Raw genomic sequence first — 14,548 nt, 5'->3', positions numbered from 1 at the left:
GGGCCACTTTTTGTTCTGAAATTTGATAGTTGTTTGAAATGACACATTTCTCAGAATAACATCTATTTATAACTTTAAAATTTTAATTGTAAAGATTAATACATAGTACAGTATGAATAAGAAGTCAGGAACACATAGGATACCCTCAAGAAGTTTTGAAGTACAATCCTATAATTACAAAAAATCTAAATTTTACTTCCTCCCAGTGATGATGATATTAGTAAAACATGCACAAATAATAACAAAAGTTGGACAAAAGTTGGCTTCATATTCTAGCTATGTGACCCATACAAACACATTTATCTCATGGAGCCTCGTTTCTCTCACTTGTAAGATGGTTATAGTAAGGTTGCTGTGAAGACTAAAGGAGGCAAATATGTGCATATTTCTGTTATGTAGTAGGCAGTAAATAAATGCTAGTTTCTCTTTAATTCTACACTATTTAGCTCTTATTCTATGAGCTATTCCTGGGAAGATGAACCTTTGCAATTGTCTTTTTAGCCAATGCACCTGCAGGGCATGGGCCACCATGAACAGCCGAAGGTGTTGGGGCACATCACACATATGGGTCCACACTTGGGCTCTTTGTTTGCCTAGAAGAGCACTTCCCACTTGATCTCATTTGCATCTCCCCATTAAGCCAACATGTTAAAATAAATGTTATCATAGATTAGACGCTGTGGGTTCCAGTGTTGGGTACTTCACCCTTGGCCTGAGTGTAACAGTGGAGAACATGCATGGGAGGGTTGTGATCACATATAGCTGAAACTGGTGTACAGTGTTTAGAGCAGGGGTGGAGAACTTTTTTCCTGCCAAGGGCCATTTGGATAGTTATATCATTCACGGGGCATACAAAATTATCAACTTAAAAATTAGCCTGCTATATTTGGTTAAACATTTAATTAACTCACCCCTAATGCCTTGCCAGGGCCAGACAAAATGATTCTGTGGACCTAATAAGGCCCACGGCCAGACATTGCCCACTCCTGGTCTAGAGAATTGGATCTGAATCAAATGGAAGGAATCCAAGGACCAGGTGTGCAAGCAGAATCTGGCTTGTCAGTGGACAGGGAAAGTCTAAGAGGCCTCCAGTCCTGTGTGAGCTATGGACCCACAGAGGTCTCTTTCTAACCCTGAGCATCTGTGAGCTTCTGAAGTGGCCAGAAACCACGAAGAGGGTGTCTGGATGGTACAAGTTCAGGTCAGTAGATCTCAACAGGAAAGCGCAGATACACACAGAACAGAGAGATCTGAAACCCACACAGCTATGTGGTCTGGAAAGCTACTGAGTTGTTGAAGGCAGTAAATGAGCCTCCATTGGCCTGACCTCTGCCTCTGGAGGTCACATCACCCACTTCCCTTTCTTACTCACTCTGCTTCAGCCACATGGTCCTGCTTTCTCTTCCTTGAACAGATCAGGTTTATTCCTGTCTTCAGGGTCTTGGCCTGTGCTGTTCCTTATGCCTGGAGCTCTCTTTCCTTAGATTTTAGCACAAGTATCTTCTTCTCAGCAGACAGATCTCAGCTTGAGTTCATCACATCCTGAAATCTGAGACCTCACAGTGAAGGGCACTACACATGAAATGGAATCAGCCCTTCCAGCAGCCATCACTAGAGATCCTGATACCTCAATAGGATTTACATGCAAATTAATACCATTTTAGTGGTTCCATTTTCATGTCAACCTTCTGTGCCAGTGTTCACCCTAATAATGTTTCTTAGAAATTTGCCCCAGTAGATATACTATCTGGCCCCTGATCAGTAATAAGAAGTAATAATCAAGCAGACCGTACATATTTATCAAAATGATCAACAAAGTTGATCCAGAATTACCCAAAAAGGATCATTCAAATAACTCTGGTGTTCTGTATATATTCTGAGGCAAATGCAAACCCTAAATTCTTGAAATTAACAAACAACCCTGGTAAAATGTTACTGCAACTTATTCTTACAACCTTGGAACCGATCCTAATTTTTGGGGTGTGTATGTGTATTTTTATAAAATGTTTGCATTTCTAGAATCAAGGTCTAAAAAATCAAAATTCCTATAAATTTTTACTTAGTGGTGTTTTGTATCATCTGTATAGAAGCTATAAGGTTCATACAGTTAGAATTACAGTCAACCTTGCTGAGCGACAGTTGAACGATAGACACTGAACAGTTGGATCTGTGGTCAAACTATTGGATTACTGATATTCTACAGGTGAGAAATAGGAGACGAGGCTATCTTGGATTTATGCATTCAATCAGTGAAAATGTTAAATGTGAAAGCACTTTGGAAAATACAAAATGTCAAACAAATTGAATTTAAACCAAAACACAAATTATCCCTCAGACCCATACGTGTGACATTTTTCCTGAACAGTTCGTGTGCATACATTCCTGGTCATGCACCTGCTGGGGCTGCTGAGACCATCCCATTCAGCATGTGCTGGTGTGCAATTCTTCCCCAGCCATGCTGTAGCCATGATAGTAAATGATTCATGCAGTGGGACTCCCAGGATGCAGCAGAGCAATGACTTATGAGGAGCACTCCCGGACCAGGAGTCGGCAGCTGCAGCCACCTGGTGCAGATAGATTTGCTGCCTCTCAGACCAAGCGTTGGATTTATTCAGATCCACCTTGGCTCCAAACTTGATTAGTGTGCAAAGCAGCCATATTCACTTATCAGAGAAGCTTTAGATGAAGGTAAAGTTGGGAAAAGCAAAGGGCAAGGCAGAGGGAAGCAGAGGTTTTAGGAGAAATTTTGAGTTTTCCTAGAAGTCCAATCAACTTGGAACTCAGAGTTTTGGGAAACAGAGCTGATGGTCAGAAATACAAGCAGTTCAGGCAGCTCATCAGGCCTGGGACAACGTGCCGAGCACATAATGCGGTACAGTTGTCTTTCCACTGTCCTGGCCTTCTGGTTGTGCACTCCCTATGTGTACACAGTTAATATGATGTGTAAACTATTTATGTGGTTATGCATCAACCATAAGATTTCACAACCCGTGTGGCCCTGCTGCAGCAATCAGATCTGAGCCCTCCACCAAGTTGGAGCAGAAAGCAGTACTGGCTGCCTTTGTGTTGATGCTAAATGGGTGTTAGAGCAGACTCTGTGAGTGTTGGACTCCATCCTACAACTGAATTTTTTCAGAGAATGTCAAAATACTTGGAAATCAAGTGAGTCACACTTCTCTTTCAGCCAAAAAAATGAGTTGTCTCTCTCAGTGTGCACCAGGTAATGCCAAATGCAATGACTGCCGATTTCAGGATTGAGTCTTGGTTCAAATTTCACAAAACACCTTCTCTCTTCCATTATGAGCATTTGTTTGTAGTGATTTCTGCTGGTCCATCCGCCTGTGTGTGATTTGGCACAGAAGGTGCTGTGAATGCACTAATGGTTAGTCCTATGGCTCCCTGGGCTTTGTGAGCTCAGGCAGGCAGGCTCCAATGGCAACGCGAGACTTCAAGCATGAGTGTTGGTGAAAAGCTCAAGAGTCAGAAGATCTGGATGCAAAGAGCTGTCTCTTCTGTTGTCCAGTTCTTCTCAAACTTTCAGGAACCCTCCAGGCTTGGGGCATGGGTCATTTTTCCATTAGGCTTCTGGGAAAGGGGTCCTTGTGCTCTTCTGCAAACTAACTTTTCCAGGTAAAGAATAGCTGACGCTTGGATTCCATGTCATTAAGATGAGGCTATGAGGGCAACAGTGAGAAGAGTCCTGAGGATTTCCTGGGAAGACAGGCCCAGTCCCACCCATCTCTGAATCCTATTTTCAGGTACTCAGAGTCCTAATCTGGAAGTGATGACCGAGAGGCGGTGGTGATGGTGTGAGCAGAGAAGGCATCTTCTTTTCACATGAGTTAACTTCTCTTTGGTCTTGCATCATCCTTTTAAATTTTTACAGCTTTCTTTCAAACCCTGCTCCTGTTATCCAGAGCATTCCATTTGTGTGCAGGTCTGTAAACAGGACTTCTGCCAGACACTGAGATTACATTCCATCCTTCACTTTTTCCCTGTGCATACAGGTTGGTGCTTTTTGGAAGGGCATAGGACAATGCTCAGTAATCCTGAGCTCAGGGCATGTGCCTCAGAGGCACCAGCCACTTTATCCTTTCTTCTTCCACCACCCAGGTGCTCCTCTATAGGGACCAACCACCACATGCCTGGCAGTGAACATTCTTACTTTTTAGAAACATGTTTCCTAACTTATGCTCACAGCAAGCCCATGGGGTATATGTTGCTATTTTCCTCTTATAAATTAGGAAACCAAGGCTCAGGGAAGTCAAGTAAATGTTGAAGCCATGATTGAAAGCAAGGTTGGTATGATCCCAGCACCCACATTCCTTCCACTAGTTACATTGGAAGATAATACATGGGTAATTTCTTAAAATAATGTATCGCTTCCTTTAAAATTATTATAAAAGGAATACATTATTTTTAAGAAGCTGAGAAATAAATGCCTGAGATGTATAAAGAAGGAAATAAAAATCACTGCCTTCTAGAGACCACTGTTATTAGCACATCGAGGCAGAGGCCAAGAACTTATATCAAGACTTGTATTTGACAACACACCCAGGAAGTGACATCAGTTTCTTAGGCCACATCTATAAAATGGGGAGAGAAAGTAATACATCTTCTGGTGGTTATAATGATTAAATGAGATGTTTTCAAAGAGCTTAGTCCATAGTAAGAAAACAACAAGTGTTCATCCCCATTATCACTCTATTTTTCTAAGCTTTTTAGTATGTAGACAGACATTTTAAGCTTACATATGCTTGTACTATACAACCAGTCCTGCTTGATAACCTTCTTTAATTCTTTAGCTATTTGATGAACATCTCTTCATTTCACTAAGAGTTGAATATTTAGGTTGTTTCCCACCGTTTTACATTTTTAATTGATTTTTTAGAGAAAGGAAGAAAGAGACAGATAAGAGAGAGAAAGAGAGAAAGAGAGAGAGAGAGAGAGAGAGAGAGAGAGAGAGAGAGAGAAACATCAATGTGAGAAAGCAACATCGATCAGTTGCATCCTGCATGAGCCCAGACTAGGGATTGATCTACAATCTGGGAATTTGCCCTGATCTGGAATTGAACCTGCAGCCTTTTGGTGTATGGAACGATGTTCCAACCAACTGAGCCACATCAGCTAGGGCATTCCATGTTTTTGCTTTAATAAATTGTGTTGTCTACTGTGGGATGAAGAGAGAGAATGGAAGTGGGGATTCTAACTATATCTGTAACATTTTATTTAAAAAAACCTTGGAAAAAAAATAAAGTAAAAATGAAAAATATGAACATTTATTAACTTTGGTTTTCTGGGCCTATTTTCTGAATGTTTTTCTAAATGTATAATAGTTGATAATTTAACATTTAAACATTATGATGCTGAGATGAACATCCTTGTACACAGGGCTTTGTATCCTATGGGACCAATTCCCCAGCATAAATTCTCTGGACTCTTCTCTCTGTTGCACTCACAACCCTAAGACCATACAAGTGTTGTATATCAATTTACACAGCCCCCATTTCTGTACTGTTATCAATTGTGGTTATCAAAAATTTAAATTATGTTTGGGAACTGAGAGGAATTGCATTTAAAAAATAATTATGGCCCGGCTGATGTGACTCAGTGGTTGAGGAATGACCTATGAACCAGGAGGTTAAGGTTCGATTCATGGTCAGGGCACATGCCCAGGTTGTGGGCTTGATCCCCAGCAGGGGCATGCAGGAGGCAGCTGATCAATGGTTCTCTATCATCATTGATGTTTCTCTCTCTCTCTCTCCCTCTCCCTCCCTCTCCCTCCCTCTCCCTCCCTCTCCCTCCCTCTCCCTCCCTCTCCCTCCCTCTCTGAAATCAATAAAAATAGAATTAAAAAATAATTGTGAAGCTAAATAATTTTCTATCTGCATTTCTTTGGTGAATTCCTTTTACACCCTTTGCCCATTTTTCTATGACATGTTCATGGTTTTTCTTAATGATTGTTAAGAGGTCTTTATATTATTAGCCCTGGATCTGGAAAATCCTTAGAAAATAAACCTTCCCAGTGAGGATGAGCCTTACATTTTAAGTTACCCATGGAAGGATAGGAAAGACCTTCCCATGCTAAAGGCCACACTTATGTCCAGCCATTTGCTTGTTTTTGCTTTCAGACCTCCAGTGGAAGTCCGGGCACATGGCGGAGAGTCTCACCAACATGCCCCGGCACTCCCTCTACATCATCATCGGGGCCCTGTGTGTCGCCTTCATCCTGATGCTGATCATCCTGATTGTGGGGATTTGCCGCATCAGCCGCATCGAGTACCAGGGCTCTTCCAGGCCGGCCTATGAGGAGTTCTACAACTGCCGCAGCATTGACAGCGAGTTCAGCAACGCCATCGCCTCCATACGGCACGCCAGGTGGGCTGTTGCAGGGGCAGCAGGAGGGGAAAGGGACAGGCTGCTTTCACATGTGCACTCTTGGGACCAGGGTTATGTTGTAAATAGGACTTTACACCCACAAAGAGGGTTTCACAGAATAAACCTAGGTTCAAGGTGCTGTTGAACCTATTGAATGTTGTTGGGGTTGATAATGAGACTGCTTTATAAGCAAACCCCTTTTCAGTGGTTGCTGGCTTCCTGATTTTATTTGGTACATTCCTTCAATTTGTGTTTATCTGTGTGATAAATATCTGATTCTTAATCACTGAGTATGAAAAATTTTAGATGATTTATTTTTGGAATGTCTTTAGCTGTATTACTCTCCAAACAGTCAGCATAGATATAAATTATTCCATTTTATAACTTTAAAAATGGCTAACAGCTATCACACAGAAACCTATGTGAAAAAATAATGATGGAAAACTTCCCTTACCTGCTGAAGGAACTAGGCATACAAGGCCAGGAAGCACAGAGGGTCACAAACAAGATGAACCCAAAGAGGCCAAATCCAAAATACATCAAATTTAAATGCTAAAGGTTAAAGAAAAAAAGAGAATATTAAAAGCAGCAAGAGAAAAGCAGTTAGTTACCTAAAAGGGAACACCCATGAGACTGTCAGCTGATTTCTCAACAGAAAGTTGCAGGCCATATGGGATTGGCAAGAACTATTCAAAGTGATGAAAAGTAAGGACCTACTACCAAGATAACTGTACCCAGCAAATCTATCATTTAGAATTGAAGGCAGATAAAGAGCTTCTCAGAAAACATAAAGCTAAAAAAGTTCACCACCAAACCCATATACATAAAATGTTAAAGGGTTTCTTTTAAAAAGAAGAAGGAAAAAAAGATAAAAAAATATGAATAACAAAATGGCAATAAAAACATATCTATCAACAATTGAATCTAAAAAACAAAATAAATAAACAAGCATAACAGAAACAGACTCATAGATACAGAGAACATTTTGACAATTGCAAGATGGGGAAGGGGATGGGGGATGGGTGAAAAAAAGTGAAGGGAAAAAGAAGTACAAATTGGTAGTTACAGAATAGTCACAGGGATATAAAGTACAGCACAAGGAATATAGTCAATAATATTATAATAATTATATATGGTGTCTGATGGGTACTAGACTTACCAGAATGATCACTTAATAAATTATATAATACTAGAGGCCCAGTGAACAAAAATTCATGCACTTGGCGGGGGCGGGGTCCCTCAGTCCAGCCTGTGCCCTCTTGCAGTCTGGGACCCTTTGGGGGATGTCCACCTGCTGGCTTAGGCCCTGCTCCCAGTGAATTGGGCCTAAGCTGGCAGTCAGACATCCCTCTGGCAGCCCAGGATCCCTCAGGGGATGTCACATCTGACTAACGGCTTAGGCCCGCTCCCCACGCCATTAGTTGGACATCCTTAGTGCTGTTGGGGAGGCAGGAGAGGCTCCCACCACCACCGCTGCACTGGCCAGCCATGAGCTGGCTTCTGGCTGAACGTTGCTTGCCCTGTGGAAGTGCACTGATCACTAGGGATGAGCTCCTGCATTGAGCATCTGCTCCCTAGTGGTCAGTGTGTGTCATTGCGACCAGTCATTCCCAGTCATTCTGCCATTAGGGTCAATTTGCATATTACCCTTTTATTATATAGGATTTAGTCACTGGGTTGTACACCTGGAACTAATATAATACCGTGTGTCAAATGTAATTGAAAAATAAGAAATTATTTTTAAAAATGGAATTTGTATTATATAAAACAGTGTCCTTTACTGGACAGAAGACTCAGAAAGGGACAAGGACTTGGTGTGCTATCACAGAAAGAATGTGAGTCCAGGTGTCTGAGATACTTCATTGAGCCCAATTATTCTATTACCTGACTCTGGATTTTAGATGATTTAACCTTCCATAATACAGTTCCCTCAACTGTAGAAAGGAATAACCCTTCCTTCCAAGCCAGTTATGGCAATCAAATTAACTTACAAATGATAAAGGGTTGTGTAAACCGATAACACCATATTAACGTCTCTAAATAAATTATAACGTCTCTAAAAAATCGCTAATCTAACATGTTGACTTTTGCAAAGAGTATTTATTACAAAAATAATGATGATATTGTGTGTTAAAGAATATCGCCTTTTCTTTTAATTGGTAAAACAAGCTAAAGCATACAATTCAGAAAGTCAGAGTGCTAGAGTAACAAGTGGGCTTTGCTTGGTGTCTTTAAGATTGGGGCTCAAGGGTACTCTTAGCTGCATTGATTGGGTCATTGTATATTGATAGTGGTTTTGATACAAGCAGATCCAAATTCTGTCTGAATGGCAAAGAAGCTCAGAAGTTCGGAAAGTTTGCTTTCTTCAAAAGGAAACCCCCAAACCCAACACTTAGATCTTACAGAAATTTTGCCACATCAATGGAAGCAGAAGCCAGTCCCCAGCTTCCAGGCAGAGGAGCCAGTGGAAGAGAGGAGTTAGGAGACAGTTTCTGCCCCCTTGCCTCTGGGTAAGGACAGCTTCTTAGTGGGACTTGCACGAGCCTGAGCCTGACTTCTACAACTACGAGGAAAAAGGGTTCATCCCTCCCCATATCAAGCCCTACACAGATGCCTGTCATTTGCTCCTTCCATTAAGAGTCAACTGGACAACACAGCTTCCAGGAAGCCCTTAGATCAGCAGTTCTCAACCTGTGGGTGGAGACACCTTTGGGGGTCGAACGACCCTTTCACAGGGGTCGCCTAAGACCATCAGAAAACACATATATAATTACATATTATTTTTGTGATTAATCACTATGCTTTAATTATGTTCAATTTGTAACAATGAAATTGGGGGTCACTACAACATGAGGAACTGTATTAAAGGGTCGCGGCATTAGGAAGGTTGAGAACCACTGCCTTAGATCGATCCCTGCAAATCTCATCTCAGTTGTTTATTTGACTAATTTTTCCACTAGCTTGTGCATCAAAAACAGAGGTTTATTTATTTATTTTTTTTAATTATTTCATCTCCAGTGGGTCCTGGTACATAGTAGACCTTACTAAAATTTGAGGTCTTACTAAACTTTGGTCTGAAATGGATGGATGATCTTGGTTAGTGGTTAATGGAAGATGCCTTCATCTGCCTAAGAGAGAGATTCATTTCAGACACTAGCTTGGTGAGTGGAACCAGCCTGCAGGAGTCTTTGCAGTGTCCTGCAATCATTGAATGACACACAGAAGATGTGAAAAGGAGAGAATAGATAAGTTCAGTTGTTCAAGAGTTCCCAGCGGGGTTCAGGTCACCAGGAAGGAGCGGATGTCACCACTTTATACTGGGGTGTACTGGGAGACCCAAGAAACTGGATTCTTCCACTGCGAGAGGATCCCTAGCTAAGTAAGATGCTTTTGCAATCAAGAGGAAGAATATTTTATTTTGGCCTCAGAATAGTTTAAAATAGATCCTTCTGGGCTTCCTGATTATAGAGCCCATTGGGAAGATATTTACCAAATATTCTTGGAAGGAAAGGATACACTTGAAAGCATTTACAAACCTGGTTCTTATTTGGTGCCGATTTTTATCAAAAATCTTTACTGCAGAATTCCTAACCAACAAGCTCCTGCATGCACCAGTGACTGCAAATAAAACCACTGAAGTCAAAACGGTACCTTCCACATAGCTGGGAACTCTCCCATCGAAAGGTGTTTGTAGTTACAACCTGTGGTTTCTACAGCATGGCCCTCTGGAGGCCCAGGCTGGGTCTCTGGCTGGTGGGCCCTTTTTGCTCCCTTTTCTTGGAAACCCTAGAAAGCACTGACAAAGCACAATGCTTGTGATATTACCCTCCTCCTCGTCTTCAGCAGTAGCCTATGCCTAATGTTCATTACACGGCCTGTCTTCCTGTCGCTAGTCTGGAGGTGACATTGGATAAGAATGACTGTAGCTCAGCAACCACACAGGACGAAACTGAGTGGGTCCCCTGTGACATTCAGGAGTGACTGAGGAAGTGTGTGGTGACTGTGATGTCAGCAATCGATTGGTGCTGGTGCTGGGTGGAGAAGGAGCCCCTCTCTCTTATCCCATGAGTCATCAGCTCTGTAGCTGCTTTGCTTACCTTCAGGTTGAGAGAGTTTATAACTGACTGACTGGCTGGCGGGAGTGATGACATGACTCTCCAAGTTCTGGTCATATCTGATTGCTTGCTGCTCCACCAGCTGTAAGTGCCTGATCCCAGAAAACAAAAAGAAAGGAGAGCTATGAGAGGAAACAGTCACTTTCTCTCAAATAGCATCTCCTGATGTGGGCCTTTTTCAAAGTCAGAACCATCTGACATTCTTTGTGGCATTGTTTTAGCTGTTGACTTTCAGAGGAATATGAACTAGAAGAATATGAACTCTGTGATCTGCCTTTTAACTAGTTGTAGTTTTTTTTTTATTGAAATAAGGTACATAAGACTTGTCACCAAATATGATGTTTAGATGCCTGTCACACAGATACTACTGTTGCCATGACTCTGTTAGTGCTTCCACGATGGTTAACATGGCCAGTACTACACTAAATCCTTTGGAGAGAGGGACTGTGGCCTTCATCTAGGGCTGTAAAATGCTACACTTTGTGGGCCATACAGTCTTTAGGTCTCTGTGCCTCCTCAATTCTGCCTTTGTAGCCGCAAAGGCACTACAGATGGACACAACTGTGCTCCAATAAAACTTTATTTGAAAAACAGGCAACAGGCTGCAACTGGCTTGCAGGCTGTAGTGTGCTAACCCCTGGTTCACATTATACTTTCCTGTAGCTTCAAAATATGCAATTAAAATTAATTAAATTCGTATTATTGGTGGTATCTTATTACCAGTGTAGCTGGCTATTTTATGAGAAATACATTGTCCAAATATTTGTACCTTAGGTACTCTCTGACATTTTCAGACTTAGGAGAAAGTGTTAAGACCCAGCTGGCTTTTACACTGGTGCCCCTTTTCTGAGTCTCAGATTATGCAGGCCTCCCTCGACTGAGATACACAGACCGCAGTCGGCTGTACACATTTATGCACACAGAATCCCGGACCTTTAGTGAGGCTTCGCATTGTAGACGCGAGTTTATGGATGACTTCAGTGTTGCAGTAATAGCTGTGATTTCTCAGTGGCAGCATGCTTTACCTCTTTGTCTCTGCATGTGCCTGGCACCCACCGGGTGCTCCTGGAGGCCAGTAAATCTTGAATGAATGGGAATACACGATAGAAAAACATTTACAAAGAAAATATCACATGAAAATGCAATGTTTCTCCTTTCCCATTCGATTCTCCTTTCCATCTCTGTATGTAAGACAGACTTTTCAAAGGAAGAAATAGGAAAGGGGGGAGATGACATGTAAGCCACCATAAAGTACCCCCTTGATGTCTTAGGGTGCTCATCCTCGCCACCTTTTAAAAATTTTAGCTTCTTTTAAAATTTCTTTTCTAATGGGCCCTAGTGGACTTGAAATAGTTAAAACCTGTTTTCTATAAAAGGCAGGTGGGGGGTGGGTTTGTGTGGAAGATCCTTTAAATCCCACTGCACTGCAGGGGCTGCTGTGGAAGGTGAGGTCTTGAATGGGAAGAGACCACCCAGGAGCTGAATTGGCTGTATTGTAATCATCACCATCTTGATACTGACTTTTCAGGAAGTCCTGAAATTGGATTTTGGCACCCAGGGCTTCTGTTTGTCAGTCCTGCTGTCAAGGAGATTTTGAAATATACCAATCTGTTGGGACAATGGCTTTGTGCTCAGGGAAGAAACAATGGCATGTGTGTACATGGGTGTCAGGGAGTAATAGGTAGGTGGGACTGGATGGCACATTTTGTGGCCAAATACCTATTTGAAGTCATTTCCTCCCTGGTCCCTTCGCCTTGTCTTGGGGCCTCAGAAGACCACTGAGCCTTCACAGCCCTCCGGCAAGTCTCACAGGAGGGGCTGTCTGTCCATGGTCTGGGGTAGACCACCCTGTCACTGTGCATTCCAGGCTCCAGAGTGAATGTAAAATAAACTTGCCTCTCCATGTCCTTACAGGTCTCAGAAGAAAAAGATAAATCAGTATATGTTCTTTTAAATCCTATTGTAGAGCCGTCACGCCTGACTGCTTTGCCAAGATTTAACCTACAAGCTTCAACATTAATTTGGACTCTGTGTTTTGTGGAATCCATTTCTTGCCTCTTGCACCAAAGATTAATATTTTTACTCATTCAGTGTTACTAGGAGGAAGTCTTAAATTTCTGTACTTGCTAGAGAATATATTTGTTAGGGTATTTTTATACTTCCAGTTGATTCTTGAATATAAGTTATTCTTACCATTTGCCTTTCATTGGACTTGAGATCCAACATGTACCTAACTAAAGTCCTCTCTCCTGTGATTTTAGGTTTGGAAAGAAATCCCGGCCTGCGATGTATGACGTGACCCCCATCGCCTATGAGGACTACAGCCCCGATGACAAACCTTTGGTTACACTGATTAAAACAAAAGATTTGTAGTCATTTTTTGGATTATTTTTCAAAAAGATGGGATACTACACTCATTGAAATATTTTTAAGAAAATAAAAAGCTTAAGAAATTTAAAATGTTAGCTGCTCAAGAGTTTTCGGTAGAATATCTAAGAACTAATTTTCTGCAGCGTTTAGTTTGAAACACATATTTTAAACATGGAATTTGAGAAGTCCATAGACTACGTCTTAATGTACTTTCATCCCTCTAAACCCTAAGCTTCGACTAGTGTGTGGTCTTTTCACGATAGACCCTATCATGACACCCAGATTAATTTCCGTGGCTGTGACAGAAATAGTCTAATCAAGGAGAAGTTTCTAGTTAACGTGTGAGTGTGGCTTTCTGAGTAGAGTTAGGAAACACATAGAGAATGACGCGTAGTACAGTATCCCTGTGACTTAAAAAGAAGTCTGAAATGTCTGTTTTGTGAAAAAGAAAGTAGTTACCTTTACTATTCCTAACCTGAATGAAATTAGCCTTTGCCTTATTCTGTGCATGGGTAAGTAACTTATTTCTGCACTGTTTTGTTGAACCTTGTGGAACATTCTTTTGAGTTTGTTTTTGGTCGTTTTTGTAACAGTCGTCAAGCTAGGCCTTGAAAACGTACTTAAAGGAAGGGCCTAGTGAGGCAATTACAATCGAATTGGATCTATATTTTCTCTCAAAAGTCAAGGTCTTTTTAATTGTGAGCAAGTTACATTTACGTTGGAGCTGTCTGTTGCTAAGAGATAGTAAATGTAAGAGGGTACCAGCCCCTTCCGTAGCGAGTATCTCTCATAGTGCATCTTTATTTATATGAGGACTTTTTTTGTGGCTGTATTTGATTGATATGTGCTTCTTCTGATTCTTGCTAATTTCAAGGAATATTGAATAAATATTACCGAGTCAAGGAAACACTTGTCTCTTGTTCTTTTAAAATGACATAAAACACATTATTTCTGGGGCTCAAACTCTCAGAAAAAACAATGTCATAATTGTGAGCCAGATAGTATTCAGTACAAATAAAAACACAACAATGGCAGTTCTCTAAAATAATGTCAATGTGAACTATCCATGTCAATAGTTATAATAGTGGTGTGTGTGTGTGTGTGGGGGGGAGGGCAGCACATCTTCTGGCACATTGTACTCAATAAACAGTAACTCCTTGTACCTAATGGATTCTTGTGGCAAGGACAGGAAGAAAGGCAAAGTTTCGTGTTAGTGGGGCAGGATGACCATGCTGCAGAAATTCAAGCAGAAATGAAATTCAGTTAGTGCATTATAGACCTCAGTTTCTGGATTGAATCAGCAACCCCATAATTTTATAATGGAGGTTTTGCAAGAATGAATTTCATGCTAGCTCTTAAAATTTTCTAATTCGCAGATTAAAATTTAACCCACAGACACATTCCCAGACTGCTGTGTGGCAGTAGAGACCAATAGATAGCCAAGCATTGTCATCTTTCTGCTGGCTTATTTGAAAATCTCCAAATTGCTAAAGAAAATGTCCACAAAATTGAAATATTTTTATTATTAAACTAGTCCATGTGGAAAATACTCCATGTCCAAATTACATTTTAATAAGGTGATTTCCTGCTTTCCCAAGTCAAAAGGCCCCTTAACAATTTGAAATTCTGATACTGTGGTTTCCTTATATTGGAAAGCAAGCAACTTTTACAGTCTTTCAGAAATG

At 41.2% G+C, this 14,548-nt stretch overlaps 1 protein-coding gene across 1 annotated transcript in view; it reads left to right on the top strand.

Moving 5' to 3' along the window:
• DNER (delta/notch like EGF repeat containing) overlaps window positions 1–13,767 on the top strand; it is a 231,067-nt gene extending 217,300 nt beyond the window's left edge. The window contains exons 12-13 of the mRNA XM_081095960.1: window positions 6,132–6,378; window positions 12,755–13,767. Of these exons, the coding sequence (XP_080952086.1) occupies window positions 6,132–6,378; window positions 12,755–12,866 (359 nt within the window). The 3' untranslated portion in view covers window positions 12,867–13,767. The remainder of the gene's footprint in view (window positions 1–6,131; window positions 6,379–12,754) is intronic.
• Window positions 13,768–14,548: the final 781 nt, after the last annotated feature.

The sequence above is a fragment of the Myotis nattereri genome, assembly GCF_964212035.1.
Source record: "Myotis nattereri genome assembly, chromosome: 7".
In the NCBI taxonomy this organism is placed as follows: domain Eukaryota; kingdom Metazoa; phylum Chordata; class Mammalia; order Chiroptera; family Vespertilionidae; genus Myotis; species Myotis nattereri.
Note: the sequence above shows the minus strand (reverse complement) of the source record. Positions and strands in the feature narration are given on the sequence as shown.